The following is a 27,991-nucleotide window of genomic DNA, read 5'->3' as shown; positions in this document are numbered from 1 at the left end:
AGCTCTAAGAAAAAGAAAAGACATCATATGTCTGGTATTTAAGAAACATTTCCAAAAAGGAAAAGAATGAGAGGACTGTCACAATAAAATATAAAAGTAGCCCTTGCCGGAGCAAGCTACTGGTTTAAAAGTAGTTTGGACAAACTGCCTACTGCAATACTCTTAAAGCTTACAAGCAGAAAAGTGATGTTTTGTTAAATTTGCAGATTCTAAATTCTCAAAATAATTGAATTGTTCATAAAATGGATGACTTCCTATCAGAGTCACAAGAAATAACAGATTAAAAAAAAAAAAAGCCCTATCAATTGAATCATGATGGATCCTACTGTTTTCCTCATACCAGTCAATTCTTTGAAACATTAGCTTGTAAAAACAGGGTAAACTCTACTAATATAAGCATGACTATGAAGTAAAATTGTCTCGAAAGACTGTGAATAAATCGTGACTTTTTTTAATCCTCTAGTTTTAATTAGTGATTAAAAAGGGAAAATGGTAGGACTTTGGTATCATTTTGCCAGAAGAGAAGAGCTAAAGACGGGAATGCTATTACAGAGAGACTATACTTTTGGGCAAATTTGCCTGTAAGTGGGAAAGTGGAAAAAAGTACTCTTGAAATGAAATGGAATAACACACTTTCACTTTTCAAACCACAACTCAAACCTTTAAGGGAATCAAAATCAAGGTAAATAGAGAAAACCGGTGTCTAAGCTGCTGCCACGTGCCTCCTACCTGTTCTCTGTCTCCAGTTCATTCTTGCGTAGGCTGGCATCATCTAGAAGGCTCTGCAATAAGGCGATTTTTTCATTGTCTGAACCCTCTTGGTTAATTTTTAACATCTTATTCTCATGCTGAAGACGAATAAGTTTCTCCCTGAGAGCAGAAGAAAAACGGATTAACGTAGTTATCAAAATCCAGCTATGCACTGTTATAGATTTAATACATAGAACAGAAATGAAAAACAAAGTACCTGGAAAAAATTTAGCTCCTGTTGTAACTGGCTGAGACATTACATTTCAGGTCTTAAGCACTTTCTTTTTAGAATGGACAATCTGAAGATAACAGAATCCCCATACAGCATGGCTTGTAATGAATGAGGTTTCAAAATCCTATTTCCTTTCTGATTTAAGTATTTAAGCTGTGAATGATTTAAGCACTTAAGCTGTGAATGCACCTATGGTATTTGTTCTTTGGTTCTCGTCAACAAAACATCATCTCTAATGCTATGCTCTTACATTACCAATAATTTGGTGGCAAGATGTAACATTCAACGAAGAATGCCTTCAAGACATGCAGCCCATCCATTCCTGTAGATACGGTAAACCTGTAGTCTTGTAACAAGACAGATTATCAGAGCCAGGTTACTGGACTGCATTGTTTTGGGCTCTTTGCGTGATGCCAAATGGTTACACTGAGGGATGCTAAAAGCAACAGCCACACAAAAATTGCCACTGTGAATACTGCAGGGATGATATAATTGAACATTAATTCACATGACGATATCATTGAAGATATACGTCTTGAAGATAGAATTCGTCCTTTATGTTAGAGAGGGTCATCTCTAGAGGGCCGCATGAAGAAGATATTACTATCCATACCAGATGCTATGAAAAACTGTGCTTCTCATGGAAAAAGAAAAAACAAAGGCGAAATAGCAAACACAAAAAAACCATTCTGCTCTTATTTTGTAAACACTGTAAACCTTTTAAAGTACTTTAACTTTTTCTATTGAAAAGATGAGAGTCAAATCTGTAACCCAACTCAAGCAGTTACATAGAACTTGATATATTTTGTAAACTGAAAAAAATGACTTCATCATATTTGTCAATTACAAAGTAAAACAAGCTCATTGTAGGGTGAAAAAAAGATAAATGAGAAGAAAATACAAACCCTCCATAACCCTGCAGTGCAAAATAATTACTGTTGAAATACAGCCTTCTAACTTTATGCATACGTACAAACATGCAAACACTTGTAAAAATGAATCTCACAGTACCTGTCACACTGGTATCTGCTATTTACACTTAACTTCTCACAACCTTTTCATAGCATTAAATTTTATACTTTAATATTTTAAATGACATGTTAAAGTATCTAGACGGTCATTATTTAATTCATGCCCAATTATTGGGCATTTAGATTATTACCAATTTTGAACTTTAACATGTTATTAATGATTAGCTTTATAAATATCCTTTTGTGTATATCCTTGGGTATTTCCTCAGAATTAATTCTCAGACAAGTAATTTTTCTGTCAAAAGATAGGCACATTTTTTAGACAACATACACATTCTGCCAAACTGCTCAAAAGAAAAGTTGTACAACCACAAGAAAAAAAATTTTTTGGTAATTATGTGTGGTGATGTATATTAACTAGGCTTAATACGGTAATCATTTCACAACATACACACATAGCAAATCATTATGTTGTATACCTAAAGTTGTTACACAGTTATATGTCAATTATATCTCACTTGAAAAAGATTGTATCACTTTAATCTTTTACTCCTAGTTTATGAGGTTTCCAATTTCTCCACACCCTTAACATCAGTGAAAATCATCACTTTTAACAGATTTTTGCAAACTGGAAGAGCAAATTTCATTATGCATCAAGAATACTGACCCACTGTCTATGATATACATTGAGAGATTTCATCCTTTGTACTATTTCATTTTCTTGATAGCTCTTCTAGACATATTCTAGACACAGAGAATTTTTTTTTTTTTTTTTGCGGTACGCGGGCCTCTCATTGTTGTGGCCTCTCCCGTTGCGGAGCACAGGCTCTGGATGCGCAGGCTCAGTGGCCATGGCTCATGGGCCCAGCCGCTCCACGGCATGTGGGATCTTCCCGGACTGGGGCACGAACCCGTGTCCCCTGCATCGGCAGGCAGACTCTCAACCACTGTGCCACCAGGGAAGCCCCACAGAGAATATTTTAATTTGTATTGAGTAATACTCAATAAAAGCCATTTTATTTGTTGAATTTTTATCATTGTTCTTTTGTCTCAGAACTTAAAAATCTAACTGCATTACCTATAAGCTTCCTTAAAATTTGTTTTTTGGACATAACCATTTATTTATAAATATTCATAAAAATAAGTGTATTTATTCATTCAACAAACTTTATTGGTCCAATAATAAAGTACCATGTCAGATGGCAGAAAAGTAAAAGGTATACAAGATGCTTCCAGAATTGGTGTTCCATTATACACCTTTTGTCTGTCCTTCTTAAACAAATGCCAACAACAAAAAACTTTGTCTTCATTTATTCAATAAGTATTTCAATGCCTATTGCAACTTTCACAGTTTATAAAACTTTTACACAACCATTATTTTAGTTAATACCTCCAAGGATGTTATGAAGAATCAAGGCTAGTGTCAATTTAAAAAGTGGGCAAATTAGCCCGAACAAGGTAAAAGCAATATTCAGGATTACTCATTCACCTTCTGATGGACAGCTGGTGCCTCCCTATCAATTTTTCATTCTTAAACATAAAGCCAGGCATATATTGAAATAAATGGAATATTTAAAATGCTATGACTAAATACAAATGTAAGGTACTACTGAGGGAAGAGTACTGTAGAGATGAGGAGATGCTTCCTCCTGTCTGTGCGTTGTCTTTCCCAGACCATTCCCTGTACTTGAGTAATAAATCTTAGAGACTAATTTTTTTTTTTTTTTTTTTTTTTTGCCGTACGCGGGCCTCTCACTGTTGTGGCTCCGGACGCACAGGCTCAGCGGCCATGGCTCACGGGCCCAGACGCTCCGCAGCATGTGGGATCCTCCCGGACCGGGGCATGAACCCGTGTCCCCTGCATCGGCAGGGGGACTCTCAACCACTGCGCCACCAGGGAAGCCCGAGACTAATTATTTTGCAGGCTGGTGGCTAAGCATAACCTTTGTCTTTGGGCCATGTGGTTTTACTGCTAAATGTCTGCTGAGGATGCCCAAGCACAGATATATTAGTTTACTGAGTATGTGTGAGACGCTGTCCTCCCAAAGAGAGAAATCAAGTCTCTGTGGGGACAGCTGAAGAAAGCCCCTAACACGCTGAAATCATGGACATCTAACCTCAAGTTCGTGTTGAAAGTTTTATAAAGGACCAGTTCCTTTTCTTTATTGCTAACATGTACTCCTCTGTAATATAGAGGACCAGTTCCTTCAGTTCCTTTTCTTTATCGCTATTACAGAGGAGTACATTTTCTCCAAGAATATTGTGCAGTGTGGCTGTGACCTTCACCATCTCCTTACCTGATTTCAGGTGTGACGATCTCTGCTGCCAGACTATCTGAAGATTCCTGACTTCCCAGAGGCATTAACCCTGTAAACAAACAATCATGGGTGCAAGGATAAGAGAGGGCACAGCTACCTCCTTTAGTTCCTATATGAACTCCTACTTTGAGCATTAATTTTAACAGCTAAAATCTTTAATTCAAGTAAAAAACCATGTCACAGTTGCCTTACATGATTGCCTTACAACATTATTATTATATCATTTTAACACTTTTTAAGGGTACAACTGAGTGGCACTAAGTCCCATGTTGGCGCTAAGGCACTATGTTGTGGAACCATCACTACTATCTATTCCCAAACTCTTTCATCACTCAAAATGTAAATTCTGGAACCGTTAAGCAGTAACTCCCCATTACTTTCTCCCTCAGCTCCTCGTAACTTTAATTCCAATTTCTGTCTGGCTAAATGAATTTGCCCATTCTAGACACCTCACACCAATATTTGTCCTTTTGTGTCTGGCTCACTTCACCTAACATAATGTTTTCAATATTCATCTATGTTGCACCATTTATCACAACTTCATCTCTTTATATGGCCAAATAATATCCCATTATACATACATATCACATTTTCTGTATCCATGTATCTGTCTATGGACACATGGGTTGTTCCCACCTTTTGGCTATTGTGAATAATGCTGCTATGAACATTGGTATACCAGGATGTGGTTGAGTCCTTGCTTTGATTCTTTTGTATATACACTTAGGAATGGAATTTCTGGATCATATGGTAACTTTTTAAAGAACCACCAAACTCTTCCGCAGTGGCTGACCCATTTTACGTTCCCACCAGCAAGGCAGGAGGGCTCCGACTTCTCCACACCCTCACCAACACTTGTCACTTTCCTATCTTTCTTCTTTTTTGATAGTAGCCATCCTAATGGGTGTGAAGTGGTATCTCACTGTGGTTTTGCTTTGCATTTCTCTAATGACTAATGATGTTGAGCACTGTTTCATGTGCTTACTGGCCATCTGTATATCTTCTTTGGAGAAATGTCTATTCAAGTCCTTTGCTTGTCTGTGAACTGCAAAGGACTTCTGCAGTTTCTTTTTGTTGTTGAATTGTAGAAGTTCTTTACACACTCTTGACATCAGTCATCTATCAGATAAATGATTCGCAGATATTTTCTCCCATCTTGTGGGTTGCCTTTTCACTATGTTGATAAGTGTTCTTTGAAACACAAAAGGTTTTAATTTTGTTGAAGTCCAATTTACCCATTATTTTTGTTGCCTGTGCTTTTGGTATCAATTCCAAGGAATCACTGCCAAATCCAACATCATGATGATTTTCCTCTATGTTTTTTTAAAATTTTATAGCTTTAGCTCTTACATTTAGGTCTCTGATCCATTTTGAGTTCCTTTTTTGTATATGGTGTAAGGGTCCAACTTCATGCTTTTGGATGTGGACATACAGTTTTCCCAGCACAATCTGTTTGAAAGACTTTCCTTTCCCCCACTAAGTGGTCTTGACACTCTCGTTGAAAATCAATTTATTGCATATGTGAGGGTTTATTTCTAGGCTCTCTATTCTACTCCATTGGTCTATATATCTGTCCTTATACCTATACATACTGTTTTGATTACTCTAACTTTATACTAAGTTTTGAAATCAGGAAGTATGAGCGCTCAAGCTATTTTTTTTTTTCTTTTTCAAGATTGTTTTGGCTACTCGGGATCCCTTGAGATTCCATATAAATTTTAGTCTGGGTTTTTCTATTTCTGCAAAAAATGCTGTTGGTATTTTGATAAGGACTGCACTGAATCTGTAGGGTTTTTTTAATATAAATTTATCTATGTTATTTATTTTTGGCTGTGTTGGGTCTTCATTGCTGCGCTCAGGCTTTCTCTAGTTGTGGTGAGCGGGGGCTACTCTTGGTTGCGGTGCGCGGGCTTCTCATTTCGGTAGCTTTTCTTGTTGCAGAGCATGGGCTCTAGACGCACAGGCTTCAGTAGTTGTGGCTCACAGGCTCTAGAGCGCAGGCTCAGTAGTTGTGGCTCACGGGCTTACTTGCTCCGCGGAACATGGGATCTTCCCAGACCAGGGCTCGAACCCGTGTCCCCTGCATTGGCAGGCGGATTCTTAACCACTGTGCCACCAGGGAAGCCGCCTGTAGATTGTTTTTGGTAGTACTGTCATCTTAACAATATTAAGCCTTAAATGAACATGCGATATCTTCCCATTTAGGTTTTCTTTAATTTCTTTCAGCAGTGCTTTGTAGTTTTCAAGGTACAAGTGTCTCCCTGGTTAGATTTATTCCCAAGTATTTTATTCTTTTTAATCCTATTGTAAATGGAATTGTTTTCTTAATTTACTTTTCATATTGTTCATTGTTAGTGTATAGAAACGTAACTCATTTTGGTGGGTTGATTTTATATCCTGTAAATTTGCTGAATTCATTTTATTAGTTCTCAGAGCTTTTTGTGAGTGTGTGTGTGTGTGTGTAATTTTTAAAGGGTTTCAACAGATAAGATCACGTCATCTGCAAACAGAGATGATTTTAGTACTTCCTTTCCAATTTAGATTTTTTTTTCTTTGTCTAATTGCTCTGGCTAGAAGACCCTATACTACATTGAACAGAAGTATAGAAGTGCTGGTCGCAGGCATCATTGTCTTATTCCTGATCTTAGAGGAAAAGCTTTCGGTCTTTCACCACTGTGTATGAAGTTAGCTGTGGGTTTTTCATATGGCCTTTATCAAGTTGTAGAAATTTCCTTTCTAGTTCTCCTCCTAGTTTATTGAGTTTTTTATGATGAAAGGTGTTGGATTTTGTCAGTTGCCTTTTCTGCATCAGTTGAGATGATCATGTGGTTTTTTTTCCCCTTCATTCTATTAATGTGGTATATACTACACTGATCTCTATGTCTTTCCATATGTGAGTTTCATGCTGTTCAATTACAGTCGTTTTATAGTAACTTTTGAAATCAGAATGTGTAAGTTCTCCAATTTTTTATTTTTTAAGATTATTGTTTTGGTTATATGGTGGCTCCTTCGTTTTTTTATATAAAGTGTAGAATCAGCTTGTCAATTTCTACAAAAAAGTCTGCTGAGAATTTGATTGGGATTGCATTGAATCTTTAGACCAATATGAAGAGAACTGTAGTCTTAACTACAGTGCTTTTTCCAACATCTGAATGTGGAATGTCTTTACATTTATTTAGATCTTTAATTTATCTTAGTAATGATTCATAGTTTTCAGTGTAGAAATCTTGCATTTCTTTGTTAAACCTATCTCTAAGCAGCTTATTCTTTATCATACTATTATAATTTCATTTTCAGATTGTATACTAGTAGTACATAGAAATATAATTGGAATTTTATACTGATCTTGTATATTGAGACCTTGCTGAACTCATTTATCAGATCTATGATTTTTTACATCCTCTTTTCCTTTCTGGATGCCCTTTATTTCTTTTTCTTGCCTGACTGCGCTGGCTAGAACCTCCATGTTGAATAGAAGTGGCAAGACTGAACAGCCTTGCCTTGTTCCTGATCTTAGGGAAAAGCATTTAGTCTTTCATCATTAAGTATGAGGTCAGCTGTAGGGTTTTCATAGACGTCCTTTACTAGGCTGTAGAAGTTTCCTTCTATTCCTAGATTGCTAAGAGTGTTTATCATGACATTTACAAAACAGAAACAGACTTACAGACTTAGAGAATGAACTTATGGTTAACAAAGGGGAGAGTGGGGGGCGGTGATAAATTAGGAGTTTGGGATTGGCAGATGCAAGCTACTGTGTATAAAACAGATAAACAACAAGGTCCTGCTGTATAGCACAGGGAAGTACATTCAATATCTTGTAATAAACCATAATGGAAAAGAATACAAAAGAGAATATACATAAATGTATAAATGAATCACTTTGCTGTCCACCAGAAACTAACACAACATTGTAAATTAACCATACTTCAATTAAAAAAATTTTTTGAAAAAAGAATGTTTATCATGAATGGTGCCACCTACTTTTTCAACTTAATGATATAACATACCCAGCCCTCCACGGCAGGCATATATAAGATATACTTCATTCTTTTTAATGGCTCTAAAGTCTACAGTTGAATGAGAATGCCATTCCTGTACTGCTGAACTTTTATGTTGGTTCTAAATTTCACTACTATAAATGATGTTTTAGTTCATAGGGTAAATTTTCAGAGCAAAAATGCTAGCTCAAGGATATATACATGAGGGACTTCCCTGGTGGCACAGTGGTTAAGACTCTGCGCTCCCAATGCAGGGGGTCCGCGTTTGATCCCTGGCCAAGGAACTAGATCCCACATGCATGCCACAACTAAGAGTTTGCATGCCACAATTAAGGAGCCTGCCTGCTGCCACTAAGACCTGGTGCAACCAAATAAATAAATATTAAAAGAAAAAAAGGATATATACATGAATAAGGTTTAAAGGTAATAAAGAAACATGTGAAAGCTTACATAAGATGGCCTCCCTTTTCTTGATGATACAGGACCTAAGAATTAAAGCATTAAGGTTCAAGGCTAGATTCTCAAAATTTTGGGAAAACTCATGTAGAATTGACTAGAGATACATGAAAGGACTACCAAGCAGCAACAAGGATCCAATTATGATCAGAAATAATTTGTCTTTTGGTGAGGACAGTCAAGAAAGATGTATAATTTTCTCAAAAGCAAAAATAAACAAGTGGAACTACATCAAACTAAAAAGCTTCTGCACAGCACAGGAAACCATGAAAAAAATGAAAAGGCAACTTACCAAATGGAAGAAAATATTTGCAAGTCAGTTATCTGATCAGGGGTTAATATCCAAAATATATAAAGAACTCATATATCTCAATAGCAAAACAACCCAAACAATCCAATTAAAAAATGGGCAAAGGATCCGAATAGACATTTTCCCAAAGAAGACATATAAATAGCCAACAGGTACATGAAAAAGGCTCAATATCACTAATCGCCAGGGAAACACAAATCAAAACCACAATGAGCTATCACCTCACACTTGTTAGAACAGCTATTATTAGAGACCAGAAATAACAAGTGTTGGTGAGTATGTGGAGAAAAGGGAGCCCTTGCGCCCAGCTGATGAGAACGTAAATCGGTGCAGCCGCTATGGAGAAGAGAGCTGGGGTGTGGGGCTGGGCTAAATGGGTGAAGGGGGTCAAAAGGTCCGAACTTCCAGGTATAAAATAAATAAGTCACGTGGATGTAATGTATAGCATGGTGTACATAATAATACAGTACTGTATATTTGAAAGTCACTAAGAGAGTAGATCTTAAAAGTTATCACAAGAAAAAAATGTTTTTCAACTATGTATGGGGACAGATGTTAGCTAACTAGACTTACTATAGTGACCATTTTGCAATACATACAAATATCGAATCATATTGTACATGTGAAACTAAGAGTATAATATTATATGTCAATTATACCTCAGTAAACAAAAAAGAAAAGGAGAAAACCAGAAAGATACATAATTTTTTTAGCTGGCCTTGGTAATCTGGAGTGCAGAATAAAACTAATCAGGGCTTGAAATAAGTCAGGAGGATAAGGAAAGACAGTGGTGATGAGAACACAGTGGACGTGGCTGGTGCGCAGGCTGGGCGAGCTGGAGACGGCGGTGATCAGTAGGCGAGCAGCAGAGGCTACAGAGGGGGCTGAAGGTGGATGGAGCGGATGGGCAGGTTTGGTAGAAGGCGTGAGGAGGGGAAAAGGAGGCTGTGGTCAGAGGAAAAGAAGAATTCTAGTCTCAGGTAACTGAAAAGCCAAGGGTTGGTAGTCGGAGTGGGAGTGAACAGAGGGTGAAGCTCTGTAAGTCAGAAACCGGGTCCTGCATCCCTCGAGTGGTAGAAGGTAAACCCTCACCTAAGTGCTGCTCCTTTCCTGTGAGAAGGAGAAGGTTTCTACTTTGGATGTTAAGTCCCTTAGTGAATTGATACCCACCTCACATCTCAGCCGAGAAAACTCACTGATGTATAAAGTCTGATACACTTCTAAAGAGGTCACTAAAAACTTTTCAGGTGTATTATTAACAGAGATGATTTAACAACTGTTTATGCTTTTGATTTAATAAAACCCAAACATTTAAATTTAATTAAAATTAAAAAGTAGGCAAGTAAATCCAGTCCCGTAACTACAGTCATAAAATCTGGGTAACAGTTCAAAATCTGTATCAATCTCATGGCCTCTTTACCAAATTCAAGTTCTCGTCTTTGGCGCAATCATCTTAAAATGAATCTAATATTTTTCCTGATACTATCAGAAATAAGTAACCTTGCTTGGGCTACTGAAATGTTGTTACCTTGAGTTGTGAGTTGCCCTTCTTGAGCCTGAACACAACGAAGCTCTTCGATGGTTTCCTTCAGAGAATCCCTTTCTGTTCTTAACCTCTGGAGGGACATTAAGAATGAGGAAAGTTAGCTTCAAGCTTTATGAGTTTACTCATCAGTGGTCTTTGCCTTACCTAACAGAATGATAAACAGTGGTGAACATGGACATGTTACACCTTTTGACCTTCTACAGAAAGATCACAGAAGGGAACGATTACACGATTCTTTTCCCGTTTAACAATATTGAGTATCTACTGCGTGCAAGGCAGGATCCTACCCAGTTAATCATAAGAAACAAAACCACCCACTCCATCCTTTAACAATGAGTACCTTATTATGTAAATAACTTTCTTTTCATGAAACATAAAAGATCAAACAACATAAGTCACGACAAAGTAAAAGTATTTTAAAAAGCTTCAAAATATGCTGAAATAGTCATAAATCATGTATATTCATAAATCACGACAAAGTAAAAATATTTTTAAAAGCTTCAAAATATCCTGAACAATAACAAAAAGAATTGTGTCTTCATACAGAAAACAGAAAAGCTACATAAATTTCTAGAAAGTCACAAGCAAGATGAAGGAAAAGAAGCAACAGTGATAGAAAAGTTAAATATATAAAAAAGAAATTAGAATAGCAATCTTTTATTTTAGATCTAGTTCTGAAACACAAATGTAAATCTTCTATAATTTAAAAAAAATCTCAAATTTATAAATAGAAGAAGAAATTAATGTAGGCAAAAACATGAATTAAATATCATTTTCTTAATCTCAGCACTGCTCAAAACCAAAATACCTAATATATATACTCACATCCTTTTCTTTTTGAAGGCTGTCAACTTTTTCTTTTAGCCGCTTATATTCAAAATCTAATTTATCTGCTTTCTTCGATTCTTCAGATAATCTATTTTGCAATTCTACTACCTGTATAGAAAGGTACCATTAATTTTTATAATTTGAAACATTAGAAATTATTATTATTTTCTTCTACAGATCTATGAAAATTCTCTCCCCCAAAAATACTCAAAAAAATACACATGATACAGGAGCCTAACCCAATGGAGAGAACCAGGTACAAAAATCTGCCCAGATACTATGGGTTCTAAAACCAGATCATCCAGAGGAACAAATGTTCAAAACTATGAAAACCTACAGGACTTCCACTTCCTGTAACACAGGAAACTGCAGTCTGGAAACCCTTTTAGCATGAAGCAAAAGAAATGCTAGGGGAAAAGAATACAACTGCATCGCTAGGCTTATAACAAAGTAAGGGAAATCCTCAGGGGTTAAAAGTGGAGCAGGAAGTTTGTGAGGATGCTATGGGCAGTGTGAGATGCCACCTGGCAATACCAGGAACCCAGGCCTTTAAAACTATCAGGAGACAGGCTGCTGTTAAACTACCTTGGACTCTAATAAAAGGTGGTGAGTCAGTAAACAGGTAGGTTAGGAAAAAAAATCCATCAGCTGGCAAAATCAATAAGGAAACTTGCCCATCTTAAAGTGAGTGTTCTGGGCTTTAAAAAGTGTAACTTGAAAATGTGTAACCACAGCCTGCAAATGCACGGATTTATGCTTGAATTTTTACCACATGCCTTGTCTGGCAAATCCTAAGCCAAGCAATTAATTTAAAGTCGTCCTGATTGGTAATGCTGTGGAAAATCTGGCATAAGAAAAACATACATTGTCTGGAGGAACACAACCTCAACCAGGTCCCCAGTATTCCCAAAGGTAAAGATGAGCCAAATGACAGAGCAAAATCTAAAATTACAAAAGTCTTAAAGAAATAACACACTACGAACAACAGTCAGCAGAAAAACATTAACAGCACTAACAACAATAAAATAGTAGAATAAGACCTCTAAGGATTTCAAATTGGAGTTACCAGACATAAAATACTAGGTTTAATACATAAAGAAATCTAAATTATAAAAGGAATAAAAGACCACCAAATATGATCAAGCAGGTTTGAAAGAGCACCCAAAGAGAAACTGCAGAAAGAAAAATATTATACTGAAAAATAAAATATATTAAGCTCCAGATCAGAAACAGATAGAGAATTAGTGTATTACACAATTTCACTACAGTAATTGTAAGTGCAGATTTCTTTTTTATTTATTCTGTTTGTAATTCACTGTTAATACTAAATCTGATGCCCTTCATCAATTCTGAAAAATATTCAGCCATTCTTTCCTTCAAATAATGTCCTACAATTCTTTCCATTCTTTCCTCTGGAACTCTAATTAAATAATTTCTTATTTTAATTTTATACCCTTTAATCACATTTATAGTTTCTTTGGGCTACATTTATTTTTGGTAATTTCTCAGTCCAACTTTGTTATATGTTGAAAATTTTCATAATGAAATGTTGGGAAAAAATGTATTCACCAAAAAAAACTTGCCAGACATTCATGGTGTACAGGGTTGCTCTACTAAAACTTCTCTAATTTATTATATTAAGCTAGTACAATTTTTTTTTTTTTTTTTTGCGGTACGCGGGCCTCTCACTGTTGTGGCCTCTCCAGTTGCGGAGCACAGGCTCTGGACGCGCAGGCTCAGCGGCCATGGCTCACGGGCATAGCCGCTCTGCGGCATGTGGGCTCTTCCCAGACCAGGGCACGAACCCGTGTCCCCTGCATCGGCAGGTGGACTCTCAACCATTGTGCCACCAGGGAAGCCCGTAAGCTGGTACAATTTTGATGCCAAAATCAGAAGACAAGGAAAGCACGAGATAGAAAACTTTAAGTAGACAAATCATAGAGGCAAAATATTCCAAGTAAAATGAACAAAGCAAATTTAACTATGTGAAACCACAAATAAATCTGCTATGACTGAACTAAGTTTATCTCAGGAATGCAAGGATGGTTTAAACATAGAAATCCATTAATATGATTCATCAGATTATTAGAAAGAAGAAGCAGCATAGGAGTCTCTCAATAGGTGTAGCTGATTAAATTCAACATCCATTTAAGATAAACACCTGTGCAAATTAGGAATACAATGAAATTTTGTTATCCTAATGAAAGGTGGCTACAAAACCTATAGCAATCCTTACAATATACTGGTAAAACATTTAAAGCACTGTGTATGAAATCAACAAGAAATGGTTGCCTATTATTATTGCTTCTATTAAAGGCTGCACTAAAGGTCAGCCATGTTGATTAAGAAGAAAAAAAGGGTATGCCATAGAAAGAAACAAAATGGCTTTTATTTGTACAAAATATGACTTCTGCCAAAAGAACTAATAGACATTATTAGAAATAATATGGGAATTTGGCAAGATTGTAAAATCAACATATAAAAACCAATTTAATCACATAAATGAGCAACACATTGAAAATGGTATCTTTTCTTTTTCTAACTGCATTTACAAAAGCAACCAAATACATAAAGTACTAAGAGTAACTATAATATAATATGTGCATGATATTTATAAGAAAATTATAAAACTTAATTGAAAGACACTGAAGATCTAAATAAATGGAAAGATACTATATTCATTGATAGGAACATTTACTGTCATAAAGATGTCAATTCTCCCTAAACTGATCAACAGATTCAATGTAATTCCAATTTCCAAAGATTTGGGGTTTAAAGGGAACGGAAAGGTCCAAGAATAGACAAACAATTTTGAAAAAGAACAGAGTGCGGGTATCTGTACTACCCAAATATCAAAATTACTAAAGATCTATAGATGATAAGAGAGTGTTTTGGTGTTAGAGTAGACAAACAGACCAATGAAACAGAAGAGATCGCCATAAACAAACCCACATATAACATGGTAACTTTAGATATATGATAAGGTAGAATTGTAGGGCACCGCAGAAGAGACTGATTATTAAATAAAAGCTGCTAGGTTGACTGGTTGTCCACAAAGACGAAAAATATCAAATGGATCCCTACCTCACACCCTATATGAAAATCAATTTCTTGTGGATTAAAGACCTAAATGTACAAAACAAACTTTAAACCTCTGTAAAGAAAACAGATTAGTGTTACATCTTTATATAGGAAATGACTTCTTAACTGAGACATAAAAAGCACAAATCATACACCTGAAACTAACAAAACACTGTAAATCAACTATACTCCAATAAAATTTTTTTATAAAAAGCACAAATCATAAAGAAAAAGGTATTTAAAGTTCATCATGTTAAAATTATCAATCTCAAAAAAAGTAAAAGGACAGGTCACAGACTGCTAGGAAATAAAGGCAACATGTGACAAAAGATTAATACCAGGAACAAATAAAGAACTTTTAGAATCAATAAAAGAAATAATCCAACTTTAAAAATGAATAAAAGATAAAAGTAGGCAATTCACAAAAGAAATGTGATCAGTAAATATATTTGCAGTTAGGGTAACGCAAAGTATAATCATAAGGAGACATCATTTCAAATACATCCTTCAACTGGCAAAATTTCGAATCTGATAATACTATGTGTTGGTGATGATGTGGAGCAACAAGAATTCATACAAACTGCCTGCTGGTAATAAAATCACAGTGGAGGACATTTGGCAATATCTAATTAAATGAAGGCTCTCTAAGGAAGATATTCCACATAGTTGTAAAACTTCCACACATGTATCGAAGAGGGTATTCAGTACTATTCACAGTGGCCTTTCTTGCAATATTAAAGAAAAAGACAAAACATCCTATATGTCCTTCTCCAGAAAAATGGATAAATGTGGTATTGTCACTCAACAGGATACTACAGGTTGGTACAAGTGAATGGGATAAAGCTACAACTATCAACAAAACAAATCTCACAAATACCACTGAGCAAAAGCAAATCGCAGAAGAGAACTTTCACTATATCATTATATAAAGTTTTGAAATGTCAAAAGTGTTATAAGTTTTTAGGGATACACACACACATATATGTATGTGTGTGTGTATGTACAGGGAAGAATAAAGAGATGCATAGGCACAAAGCCCACAAAATAGGCTAGTGGTTACTGCAATGAGGAGGGGGAGAATGTTTTGTTTATTAAGCATGGATACTTATTGTATTTTTACTTTTGTGTATTTCTCAAGTATTACACAATAAATTAAAAATAACAAATAATAAAAGGATCTGCTATAGACCAACCAATAAGCCCTGGATAAGAACTAAGTTTCATAGGTGAAAAACCGAATACCATGAAAACAAGTCAGTGGACTCTGATAAGCCAGCGTTACACTGGAGAGCTCAGCTGGAAACGGCGTTAAGAAATTGTGCTGCTCTCCTTACCTGTCTCTTATACGTCTCGAGTTGACTTCGAGCCGCGTTGGCTTTTCTCAGCTCCTCCTCTAGGCTAACTGTGTTCTGCATATACATAGTATTCTTCTCTTCTAAGAGTTTAACCTGACGCCTCAAATCACCAAGATCTTCTAGCTTCTTTTTATATGATTCCACTTGGCCTTCTAGTTTAGACACTTTATCAGAAGAATGTCTAGAATGAGATGGGAAACCAGAAATCACACACACATCCGCAATGGTAAAGCTGCTGTAGGCAGTGCTAAACCAAGCGGATTGCCAGGAAGTAACACGTTCTAATGAAATTATAAGACCAAAGGTGAGTCCAGCTTAGTTTTTCGTGCAGGTTCAAAAGTATGACCAAAATTACAGCAAAATTTATAATAGACAACATTATAAAATTTAAGGAATGCAAGTAGGAGGGGGTAGCCAACAGAGTCACATGTAGCACAAAAGCAAAATAAATTGTACACTGTCCAAATAATTTGGCAATTAGGCTGTTATTAGTGACCAGAGGAACAGCTGTTTTGGTGGAGCAGTGGGGCAGGCGGTGGTGAATTTTAGTGGGTTAAGGAAAGAATGTAAACTTTACCTTGTGTAATCTAAATTTGTTCTGGAGGGAAGGAGAGAATAATAGGTCTCTCACTTTTTCTAAGATAAGAGGGACAGAAACATATAAATGTATGCTAAGGAGGCAGATTCAAATGTGAAGGGAAATGATAACTGATGTAGCACAGTCCCCGCAGAAGCAAGAAGGGTTGAGACCCAGAGCATTGAAGGAATTAGCACTGGACAGGAGGACGAGTAACAGGTCTGCACTCCAGAAGCAAAAGAGAAAAGATGGGCGCGAATGCAGGAGACACAGCACATGGAGGGTCCATAGGTCATGGCCTCGTTCCTCAATGCAGGAGACAATGTCATCTACTGAGACTGAAGCACAGGAGAGGTGTGGTGGGGTCAGTCAGGTGAGAAGAGTTATGAAAATACATAGCAGCTATGAGAGAAACAGGAGACAGAGCAATCTACGGATGAGCAGTAGAACGGTGGACCAGTGCTAGGAGCCCACACGGATGGGCAGTAGAGCGGTGGGCCAGTGGGAGGGGCCCATACGGATGGGCAGTAGAGTGGTGGACCAGTGGGAGGGGCCCATACGGATGGGCAGTAGAGCGGTGGACCAGTGGGAGGGGCCCATACGGATGGGCAGTAGAGCGGTGGACCAGTGGGAGGGGCCCACACGGATGGGCAGTAGAGTGGTGGACCAGTGGGAGGAGCCCATACGGATGGGCAGTAGAGTGGTGGACCAGTGGGAGGAGCCCATACGGATGGGCAGTAGAGTGGTGGACCAGTGGGAGGGGCCCATACGGATGGGCAGTAGAGCGGTGGACCAGTGGGAGGGGCCCACACGGATGGGCAGTGGAGCGGTGGACCAGTGGGAGGGGCCCACACAGATGGGCAGTAGAGTGGTGGACCAGTGGGAGGAGCCCATACGGATGGGCAGTAGAATGGTGGACCAGTGGGAGGAGCCCATACGGATGGGCAGTAGAATGGTGGACCAGTGGGAGGAGCCCATACGGAAGGGCAGTAGAATGATGGACCAGTGGGAGGAGCCCACACGGATGGGCAGGAGAGCGGTGGACCAGTGGGAGGGGCCCAGTGGAGAGTAAGATCACTAGTCTGCAGTAGGACAAAACTACCTCACTATGTGATTTTCCCTGTTTGTTCTCAGCATTCAAAGAGCAAACGCATAAAACATAGATGGTTGGAATGATCCAACAGAGGATAGATTACACAAGCAGAATGGTGCAGAAACGAGGTGGCAGGGAGTGAGGTGCCCAGCGAGAGAACAGTTGAGTCCAGCAAGGAAATGAGCCATGTGTGTGGGTGTGACGGTATCCGAGAAAGAGGAAGACCAAGTGACTGAAGGACGCAAAATTAAAGAACAGGAGTAGTAATGAGAAAAGCTCAGAGCTACGCAAGTATGAAGTGGTGGCCAGAGGTTAATTTCTATTTAACAAACATTTATATACAGCACTTATTTGCCAGATACTGTTCCAAGTGCTTACAAATATCACCTCACTTAATTCCACATGTCAGTCTGAGGTAGGTATGTGTGTTATTTCCACCTTACAGATGAGAAAATGGTTCCATAGAGGTTGACTAAACGGCAGCACTGGGATCTGAACCCATCTTCCTGTGCTCAAAGACCCTAGAGTTTGTAAAATCGGTGGCAGAACTGTTCTGGGGGATCACAGGTGTGAGATTCTACAGAGATGGGAAGGTTGTCTACCTAAGAACGTCTATTTCATCTTTTAGAGACTGAGCGTCATCTGCCAAAGTGGTCAGTTCATCGTTCTGCTGCCGAAGTTCAGACATCTCCTTTTGTAACTCTTCACAGCGTATTCGATAGTCATCTTTGGCTGCTTCAAGTCTGTGACCGAAACAAAATAGACCAAGAAAGCACTATTTACTGTCTAATAATTCTCCTTAGAACAGGAAAAGTAAGTAAAAAACATGAAAATAAATTCTTCTTGGATTTGTCTCCTACTTTTGTGACCATACACTGTATTTCCAAGTTTTAACTATCCTGGAAACGGATTCTACTGCTCCAAGACTTGCAGAAAGGTAACAACGGATCGCCATTCCTCTACTCAGAAAGTTAGACGCCAAAATATAGCAGCTATAATTTATTTAAAGTTTTATTTTCAATGATGAAATTAACACATATTCCTTTTGAAAATTCACAAGATGCAGAAAAGCAAAGAAGATAAAAATTATGCATTGCTCTAGACAGATACCTACTGTTAACATTTTTGGAGTATAACCTCCAGTCTGATTTCTATTCATAGATCTTTTCCCCCCAAAATATGGATAATATTGTTCCTAATTTATATTAATTTGTTTTGTTTAACATACATCCTTCCTTTAGGTTTAAAAGATTCTTTCTCATGTCACAAATATTTATCATTGATTATTTACTTTTTTTTGTTTGTTTTTTTTGCGGTACGCGGGCCTCTCATTGTTGTGGCCTCTCCCGTTGCGGAGCACAGGCTCCGGACACGCAGGCTCAGCGGCCATGGCTCATGGGCCCAGCCGCTCCACGGCATGTGGGATCTTCCCGGACCGGGGCACGAACCCGTGTCCCCTGCATTGGCAGGCGGACTCTCAACCACTGCGCCACCAGGGAAGCCCTATTTACTTTTACTTTTATTTATGTAAGTATTTAATGTACAGAAATTCTTAATTTTTATGTAATTCAATTGATGAATCTTACACTTCATAGTTTCTACTTCTTTTAATTTTTTTTAACTTTTTATTTTATGTTGGGGTATAGCCAGTTATCAATGTTGTGATGGTTCCAGGTGCCCAGCAAATGACTCAGCCATACATATACAGGTATTCATTCTCCCCCAAACTGCCCTCTCATCCAGGCTGCTACACAACATTGAGCAGAGTTACCTGTGCTCTAAAGTAGGTCCTTGTTGGTTATCCATTTTAAATATGACAGTGTGTGTATATGTTGATCCAAACTCCCTAACTATCCCTTCCCCCCACCCTTTCCACCTGGTAACCATAAGTTCTCTAAGTCTTTGAGTCTGTTTCTGGTTTGTAAATGAGTTCATTTGTATCATTTCTTTTTAGATTCCCCATATAAGTATAGTTTCTACTTCTAATGTGCAATTAGAACTTTTTTTTCCTTCTAATTCTTTGTTTTCTGCTAGTATTTATACAGTTTCATTTTTAACATTAACGTTTTCAATTTCCCTGGAATTCATTTGGGTATATGATGTAGTACAGGAATCTAACTTTTCCTGCCAAAATATCTACCAACCATTCCAAAACTGTTTAACAAATAATTTAACCTTTCCCTATTGATTAGAAAATGCCATCTTTATCACATTATGTATTTTTATATATACTTGGACTGGTTTCTGGATCTTCATTTGTGTCAGCGGTGTCTATTTTGCTGCACTGGTACCAAGCTATTTTCATTAGTATATTAGTACTTGGATGTGGCCAGTATTCCCTCATTATACTTTGTTCTCAAAACATTTTGGGAATCTCTTGTTCATTAATACTTCTAGATGAACATAAAATTTGAATTGGAATCAAGTTCAAATTATATAAGTTAAGAAAAAAATGGCATTCTTACAATGTTCCATTAAAAACACCTAAAACTATGTTCTCTCTCTCCACACAGTATTATGTTTTATGTATAACTTAGAAGTTTTTGTCATCTAACTCCTTCATATTACTTAAATTTTTTTTTTTTTTTTTGTGGTATGCGGGCCTCTCACTGTTGTGGCCTCCCCCGTTGCGGAGCACAGGCTCTGGATGCACAGGCTCAGCGGCCATGGCTCACGGGCCCAGCCGCTCCGCGGCATGTGGGATCTTCCCGGACCGGGGCACGAACCCATGTCCCCTGCATCGGCAGGCGGACTCTCAACCACTGTGCCACCAGGGAAGCCTGTACTTAATTTTTTTTTTTATTCTTCACTTAAATACTTATAAATGGAAGTTTTTCCTGATGATACTAACTAGTTATTGGTAAAAAAACTTATGACCTATGCAGCAGTCTTGCATTACCCTCTCCCTGTTAAATGTTTATTGGTTCTAAGAACTTCTGAGTTAATTCTCTTATATTTTCTGGGTGGACACACATATTATCTACAAATAATCATCGTTTATTGATACTTTTTGTCTTTCCAATATTTTAATCTCCTTTCTTTTTCTTATTTCATTTTCTAGAAAAGTAATAACAGTGAAATCTTATATAGCATCTATGTGCCAGGCAATATTCTCAAAATACTTTATATATATTAACTCATTTAATGCTCACAAAAATTCTAGAAGGTAGATAATACTATTATACCATCTTATAGTAGAGAAAATGGAGGCATGCCCAAGGTTACACAGCTAGTAAGTGGCAAAGCCAGGATTTTTAGAATGTCTAGAAAAATGTCAAATAATAGATTAATACTCATCCTCATTTCATTCTTAACTTTACTGAGAATTTCATGTACCAAGCTTATTTTATATTTTTCTTTCTTCTTTACCTTATGGATTGGAGGAGTTATAATACATTTAATAGTTACTGTAATAGATTTAATAATACGCAACAGGTTAACAATCCTGGGATAAAGCTTACTTTAGTACTGGATTGAATCTGCTACTATTTTATTCAGGAATTATTTAAAGAATACTCATAAATGAGATGTCAGTCATTTGAAAATAATAGTAATAAACCCATTATGTTAATATAGACAACGTACTGTTTATGAAAAATAACTCTATTTTCTAAAACCAAAAAATGGTGAGGAGAGTGGCAATATTTTTTATATTCTGTGACTCAAATCATCTGGTTTAGTAGAAGACAGCTGGGTTCCCACAGGTGTTTCTACACTGGTCTGCTGTGATGGTTTTTTGGCTGCGGTATAGGAAGGAGATCCAGCCAAGCACAGAAATGCAGTTGGAAAAGAGGGGGCCCTGAAGACTCTCTGAGAGGGTCCTCGGATCACACTCTGAACCACAGATGTAGACCATAGGGGATGGATTGTTTGTCTAAGGTTTCTGAGAAGACTAAGAAAATTTGTTTATTTTTCCCTGTCAAGGCCAAAAAAAAAAAATGCAGAAACATTTCATGGGGAAACAAAGGACTGAGTCACTGCACAAGTAAAAAAAACTTAATTTCTCCCAGTTTTGACACTGAAAATCTATGGTTGGGTAAGAAACAGGCCAGGATATGTTTTCTAGTAAATCACAACACAATATTTTATCATACTGCCAAGTCCTTCAACTTTGGGGTTCTATTTTTGTCTTGCAGGACACCAAATTTTTCCTTTTCTTCTTTTCCCTTTCACCATCCAATCGCCAATGGGCCCTCTTCCTTCTTTTTGGCCTTTTCCTCTCCCAGAAGATGTGTCTGGAAGACTGCCCCTTTACATCAGCTCGCCCTTTAAATAGGCTTGTCTCTATAACCCACGCACCTGGCCTTTATTTTGCGTTTCTTTAAACTGTGCTCTGGAAAGGGCACCAATCTCTAAATTCTGTGCCTGTGTATTTTTTTGGCATTTGGTCCTTTAAGAAGATACACTTAATTTGAATTCCTATCCCTGCAGTTTGTGATCTAATTTCCTTTTTTGTTTTAAAGTAATTTCCGATTTTGAGTGAATTTAATCTCTGCAGCGACTGCTCCAACTCACCCTCAGGCCCCTTCGCTAGTTCTTCCTCTGTCTCTGATTTTTTCTCTGTCTGCCTTTACTTGCCTCAGAGTGCCTGGCAGGATGGAGGTGGGCTGGTGTTTGCTTCCTTCCTTTCACTCACAGTTATTGTTCAGTTGGGGCATTCTGTCTGCAAGTCATATTGAGGGTGGGCATTCATAGATTTTCCTAAATGAGCAGTTATTTCATGTCGTGTGGGAAGACTTTTGGGAAGTGGCTAATTGCACAGCCTCCCTGGTCTGCAGTTACCCGACTTGCACCGCAACAAAGAGTAGCCCCCGCTCGCCGCAACTAGAGAAAGTCCGCACGCAGCAACGAAGACCCAACCCAGCCAAAAATAAATAAAATAAATTTATATATATAAAAAAAAGACATTACCAAATCTAAAAAAATGAGATCTGAGTGAGTTGTCCCTTACCTGAATGTTTCTTCTTGGAGCTGTTCTAACTGAGTCTGGAGCTGCAGATGCCTTCTTCCTGCTGGACTGTTAGGATCTTCTATAGAATCAGACTGATTCAGCCTTTCCATTAATACCTGATTCTCTGCCAACAGACTACTTTTCTCCTCTTGCAATGCTGCAACCTGTTAGAATATAGGAAGACAGTGGTTATTTTCTCCAATTACACTGGAATCCGCATAATCACTTGTGAATTACCATTACGAATTAAAGCCTGTTTTTAAAGAAGTACAAGCAACCTCCACTTAAAACACTGACATTATTTTGGAATATTGCACAGGCAGAGCAGTACGTAAGAGTAAGCAAGAATTCATTCTTTATTTTACATTTGAAAAGGTAATTCACCAAAGAAGATATGTAATGGCAACTAAGCACACAAAAAGATACTCATGATTAGTCATTGAGGAAATGCAAATTGAAACCACAATGTTATATCCATACACTTACTCCCACTAGAATGCCGTAAATCAGAGAGACTGGCTGTACCAAGTGTTGGTAAAGATGAAAACAGATGGGAGCTTCACACACCTGTTCAGCACGTGAAATGTTCCACAGGCTGTGAAAAACCGGTTCGCATTTTCCTAAAAAATTAAACATGCAACTACCACATAACCCAGACATTTTACACTTAGGTATTTATTTACCAAAGAGAACTAAAAGCATATGTCCACACAGAGATGTAGAATGTTTATAGCAGCTTCATTTGTAATACAGAAAAGCAAATGTTGACCAGTAGGTGAATGGATAAATAAATTGCAGCACATCCATACAACAGAATACTATTTGACAGTACAAAAGAATTAACTATTAATACCGATAACATGAATGAATCTCAAAATAATGAAAGAAGCCAGGCAGAAAAAGAGTACACTGTGTATGACTCCTTTCATATGCAATTCTAGAAGACACAAGCTAATCTACAGTGACAGAAAGCAGAGCCGGGACTGGAAGAGGATTACAGAGTCATGAGAACTCACTATCCTGATTGTGGTGATGGTTTCGCATGTTTATACATGTCAACATGCATCAGAACTGTACACTTCAAAGATGAGCAGTTTGTTGTATGTCAACTACATCTCAAAAAACTGTAAAAACAGAAGTCTCCTGCCATTTCTGATTCTCCCTCTCCACCCCCATTTTCTCTGGAACTTGTTCCAGTTGGGCTGTTGCCCCACCATCCTCAGGATCAGCCGACCTTGGCTTCTGTGGCTCCCAGGACACCTCCCTCTCCTGGTCTGTGTGCCTCCTCTTTACTCCAGTCAAGCCCTCTTCACCTCCCTGCCTCTGGCACATGCATGGCTTTTCCTTTCTAAATACATTGATGGCTTCCAGCTTCTGGGCTGTAAACATCATTTATCCACTGACAGCTCGCATGTTTCTATTTCCAGCCTGGAACCCCGCACTGGGTATCACGTCCACCTGGATGTTCACCAGGCCTCTGAATTTAACCTGTCCAGGTGGGACTTTCATTCCCCCACACCCCACCCTGCCCTCCCACTGTCTTCCCCATCTCAGCGATGCTAACTCTGTCCTTCCACTTGCTCTGGCAGGATCTGTCCCATCTCGTCCTCACACCCACGCCCACTCTTTCAGCAAACATCAGCGGCTCTGCCTTCAGACAGATTTCAACCACTTCTAACCGCCCCTCAATTCTGATTTAAGCCAACCTAATTTTTTGCCTGATTATTGCGAAGGCCTCTGAATTAGTCTCCTTGAGTTGGCCCTCACCACCCAGCAGCCACTATAATCCATTAAAATAAAACTCGGATCACAGGACGTCTTTGCTCACAAGCCTCCAACGGCTTCCCATTTATTTACTCAGCCTGTACCAAGGCCTGTCAGGCCTCTGCAGACGGACTCCTCTCCCCAGGCTTCACTCCTGCTGCCCTCACCTTCGGGCTCCCGGAGACACCAGCTGCCCCGCGTCAGGCCTGTGCGCTGAGCCTAGATGAGCCTCGCAGGAAGCCTGGGAGGCCACTTATCCACCCTCTAGGATTTACTAACTTGCTGCCTCCCCGGAGGCCTTTGCTGACAACCCAGTCAGAACTAGTTCCTCCCACCCCGTGCCCCCGCCCCCCCGAGTCCCCCTTTCTCTAGAATACTTATCAGCAGCACACAACAGACCGTATTCTTATCCTGTTCACTGTCTGTCTTCTTTATCGCATGCAAGCACCTTGGAGGCAGGGATGTTTTATCCATTTCCGTGTTTTCCCCTATCTTCACTGTATCGACAGCAGCTACAACAGTGGATGGTCTGGAGTGGGTGCTCAATGTTTGCTGAATAAATGAATGAGTCTGAAATGCCAGCTCTCTAACTTGTCAGATTTCCATAAACGCACGAGTCTTTTCTCAGAGTAGAGTAGTAGCTCAATTCCGTGCCACTGGTCTATTTCATTCATTTCTGCTCTTTCATTCTTTTTAAAATAAATATTTAAGGCTTTAAAATTTAAAAGCTCATTTCTTTGTTAATAATTTCTATCTTAAATTGCACTTTGGTCAGAAAGCATGATCTAAAGACACAGATTCTTTGAATTCTATTGGGAATTGCTTTATAGCCTGGTATGTGGTCGATTTATATGAAGGCTGAGTACATAATGGAACACCTTAATACCAGACTCATCAGACTAGCAAATGTTGCTACAGTAATTTAATTCAATATATTTGGCAGAGATCCTTTTCACATACACAGAAAAAGGTGTCAACTACAAACTGGCACTTGCCATCTGCCTCGACAAGGATTAAATCGTGAGCTGCTGCAGCCGCTGACCTGTGACGCCCCCTGAAAGCAGTTCAGGAAGAGGTCAGGAACCAGGCCCCCCGCGCTCTGGGAAAACTGGCAGAACAGGCCTTCAGATAGTTAGATATTTTCAGGAGGAGATTTTATGAGCCCAATTCTTGCATCTCCTCATATCTAGAAAAGCACTAAAATCATCAACGGTGACAACTGCTCCTCGTGACTGGCAGCCACCTTCTACCAGAACGTGTGCTTCACTGCATGCACCCTCTTCTCCTAAATCACATACATACTGACCTCCATCCCACCATTTTGGAGCAGTTCCTCAGAGCTGAGATGCTGTCTCCTGGGCTATTGTCCTCATTTTGCCCCAAAGAAACCTTAACTCACAACTCTCACGTTGTGCATTTTTTTTAGTCAACAAGGAGAATAATTAAAAATAATACATAAACACAATTTAAGGAAAAAAAGCAAATAAAGCAAAGGGGCTTATAATGGAAAGCTACAGTTTCCCATTGAGTTTTTCTACTTCCAAGAGACAACTAGGTTTTTTTTTTTTTTTTTGCGGTACGCGGGCCTCTCACTGCTGTGGCCTCTCCCGTTGCGGAGCACAGGCTCCGGACGTGTAGGCTCAGTGGCCATGGCTCAAGGGCCCAGCCGCTCCGCAGCATGTGGGATCCTCCCGGACCGGGGCACGAACCCGTGTCCCCTGCATCGGCAGGCGGACTCTCAACCACTGCACCACCAGGGAAGCCTGACAACTAGTTTTAATGTTCCTAATTTTATTGTTTTTGGCTGTGACTTGACATCTCTCAATAACATGTTATACCCACTATTTCTTGATTTATCAACCTTACACATTATCTAGTGACTTGTCTCCTCTGACATGTGAAATTAGAGCCACTTGCAGCATCCCCCGTTTCCACAAATAGTTATGGCACTATTCCTGCTCCTTTCACTGGCCACCTCTGCAATTTTGAACAACTACTCATTGACTTGTTTCACTCCATCACGTGCCCACTCATTAGCTCACTCAGATACTCATCGTGGGTCTACCATGTGCTAGGCACTGCTGCAATTTTCCAGGTGCAAGGGATACCACAATGAAAAACGCAGAGACAGTACTTATTCTTATGTGTTACATATTCTAAACAAATCATCATAGTAAATATATAAACAAGGACAAATCATATTAAGCAAGAAAGTAAACTAATAAATACATGCAAGACCTAGAGTGAAAGTGCTCTGCAGAGGGTTAAAGCAAAACTAAGAGGAGGGGCTTCCCTGGTGGCGCAGTGGTTGGGAATCCGCCTGCCAATGCAGGGTACACGGCTTCGACCCCTGGTCTGGGAAGATCCCACATATCGCGGAGCAACTAAGCCCGTGAGCCACAACTACTGAGCCTGCGCTCCGCAACGGGAGAGGCTGCGACAGTGAGAGGCCCGCGCACCACGATGAAGAGTGGCCCCCGCTCGCTGCAACTGAAGAAAGCCCTTGCACAGAAATGAAGACCCAACACAGCTATAAATAAATAAATAAATAAATTTATTTTAAAAAAAAGACTAAGAGGAGAGGCTGGAGGACGACTGTAGGCTGGTGACCGAGGAACTTCCCAGGGAGGCTGAGGTTAGTACTGGGCACACCTAAGTGCCCAGTGAATATTTCATGACAGATAAACCACGTGATTTGGAGCTGAGACTGGATGGCGAGAAGCGGCCGGCCGTGTACTGCCTGTGCTCCCTCATGGTGAGACGAGAACACGGGGGGCCCCACCGGGCCCTCACTGCCCTGCCTCACCCTGCTTCTCCTGCTCACCTCCAGCACCCGCATCTTTACTTTCATAACACTGCTTCTCCACAGGCAGGGCTAGATGCTGAAGACCAGTGACGTTCACATCGCTGCCTCAGAGGTCACATCAGCACGCCTGTGTTACGACTGCTTTCTGCAGGGCTGAGTGTGTCACGGCGCTGCCACCAATCTCCTCATAACCTCTCTGCAGCCCCGCCACTCGCTCTGCGATCTGTTCACACCAGAGACTGGTAAACTCTTCTGTAAGGAATAGGGCAGTGAACAGCTGCCTTTCAGAGCCACAGGTCTCGTGGCGAGTCCTCAACCCTGTCTCTGCAGTGTGAAAGCACCAGAGACAGCACATCAAGGAACAAGCCTGCCTGCGCTACCACTTTACTCATGAGACAGAGGGCCGGCTGCAGTCTGCCAATCCCAGTGTACAACTTGAATGTTACACTGTCAAAGAGACTATTTATATCCTGCTCATAAAAACAACCAACTCTTATTTATCATTATTGTAAAATACTGCATTTGTGTATAGCTGAATTTTAGAATCTGAAAAGCAATTAACAGCACTTAACCTTATGACTAGGTAAATATTATTTACTACATAACCCAGAAAGTGTGCTCTGATCACATTTCTTCCTATCTGCATCCAAAGCAATGACCAACTCTTACGCCTTTCAAGGTAAAATGCTTCTAGTATAAAATATCACGAACCCTGTGTACCTACTACCCAGCTTTAACAAGTATCAAAACATGGCCAATTATGCACCTATCTGGACTTCCATCCACTCCCCCCTCCTCCCTGATTTTGAGGTAAATCCCAGACAAACAATTTTATTTCTTAATTTTCTGTCTTTTAATTTAGGAGAGATTTCAACTTTATTTTTAACTATTCTATTGAATTTTTTTATTTTGACAATTCTATTTTTAGTGTTTCTTGATCTCTGATTTTTTCTTT

The 27,991-nt window shown here is 39.0% G+C and overlaps 1 protein-coding gene across 5 annotated transcripts in view; it reads right to left on the bottom strand.

Annotated features, from left to right (window-relative positions):
- The window catches only part of HOOK3 (hook microtubule tethering protein 3), a 129,606-nt gene that overhangs the window by 54,985 nt on the left and 46,630 nt on the right, over positions 1-27,991 (bottom strand). For all 5 annotated transcript variants that reach the window (XR_016391187.1, XR_016391188.1, XR_016391186.1 and 2 more), the window contains exons 9-15: positions 22,467-22,630; positions 18,118-18,258; positions 15,825-16,026; positions 11,407-11,517; positions 10,564-10,651; positions 4,251-4,320; positions 730-870 (exon numbers count right to left, since the gene is read on the bottom strand). Coding sequence is in view for 2 of the 5 variants with exons in the window: in XM_089903806.1 (XP_089759932.1) it covers positions 730-870; positions 4,251-4,320; positions 10,564-10,651; positions 11,407-11,517; positions 15,825-16,026; positions 18,118-18,258; positions 22,467-22,630 (917 nt within the window). In the remaining 3 variants the exon portion in view is untranslated. The remainder of the gene's footprint in view (positions 1-729; positions 871-4,250; positions 4,321-10,563; positions 10,652-11,406; positions 11,518-15,824; positions 16,027-18,117; positions 18,259-22,466; positions 22,631-27,991) is intronic.

This window comes from Delphinapterus leucas, chromosome 21, assembly GCF_059928025.1.
Source record: "Delphinapterus leucas isolate spDelLeu-1000000601 "Yukka" chromosome 21, BTC_Dleu_Yukka2, whole genome shotgun sequence".
In the NCBI taxonomy this organism is placed as follows: Eukaryota; Metazoa; Chordata; class Mammalia; order Artiodactyla; family Monodontidae; genus Delphinapterus; species Delphinapterus leucas.
Note: the sequence above shows the minus strand (reverse complement) of the source record. Positions and strands in the feature narration are given on the sequence as shown.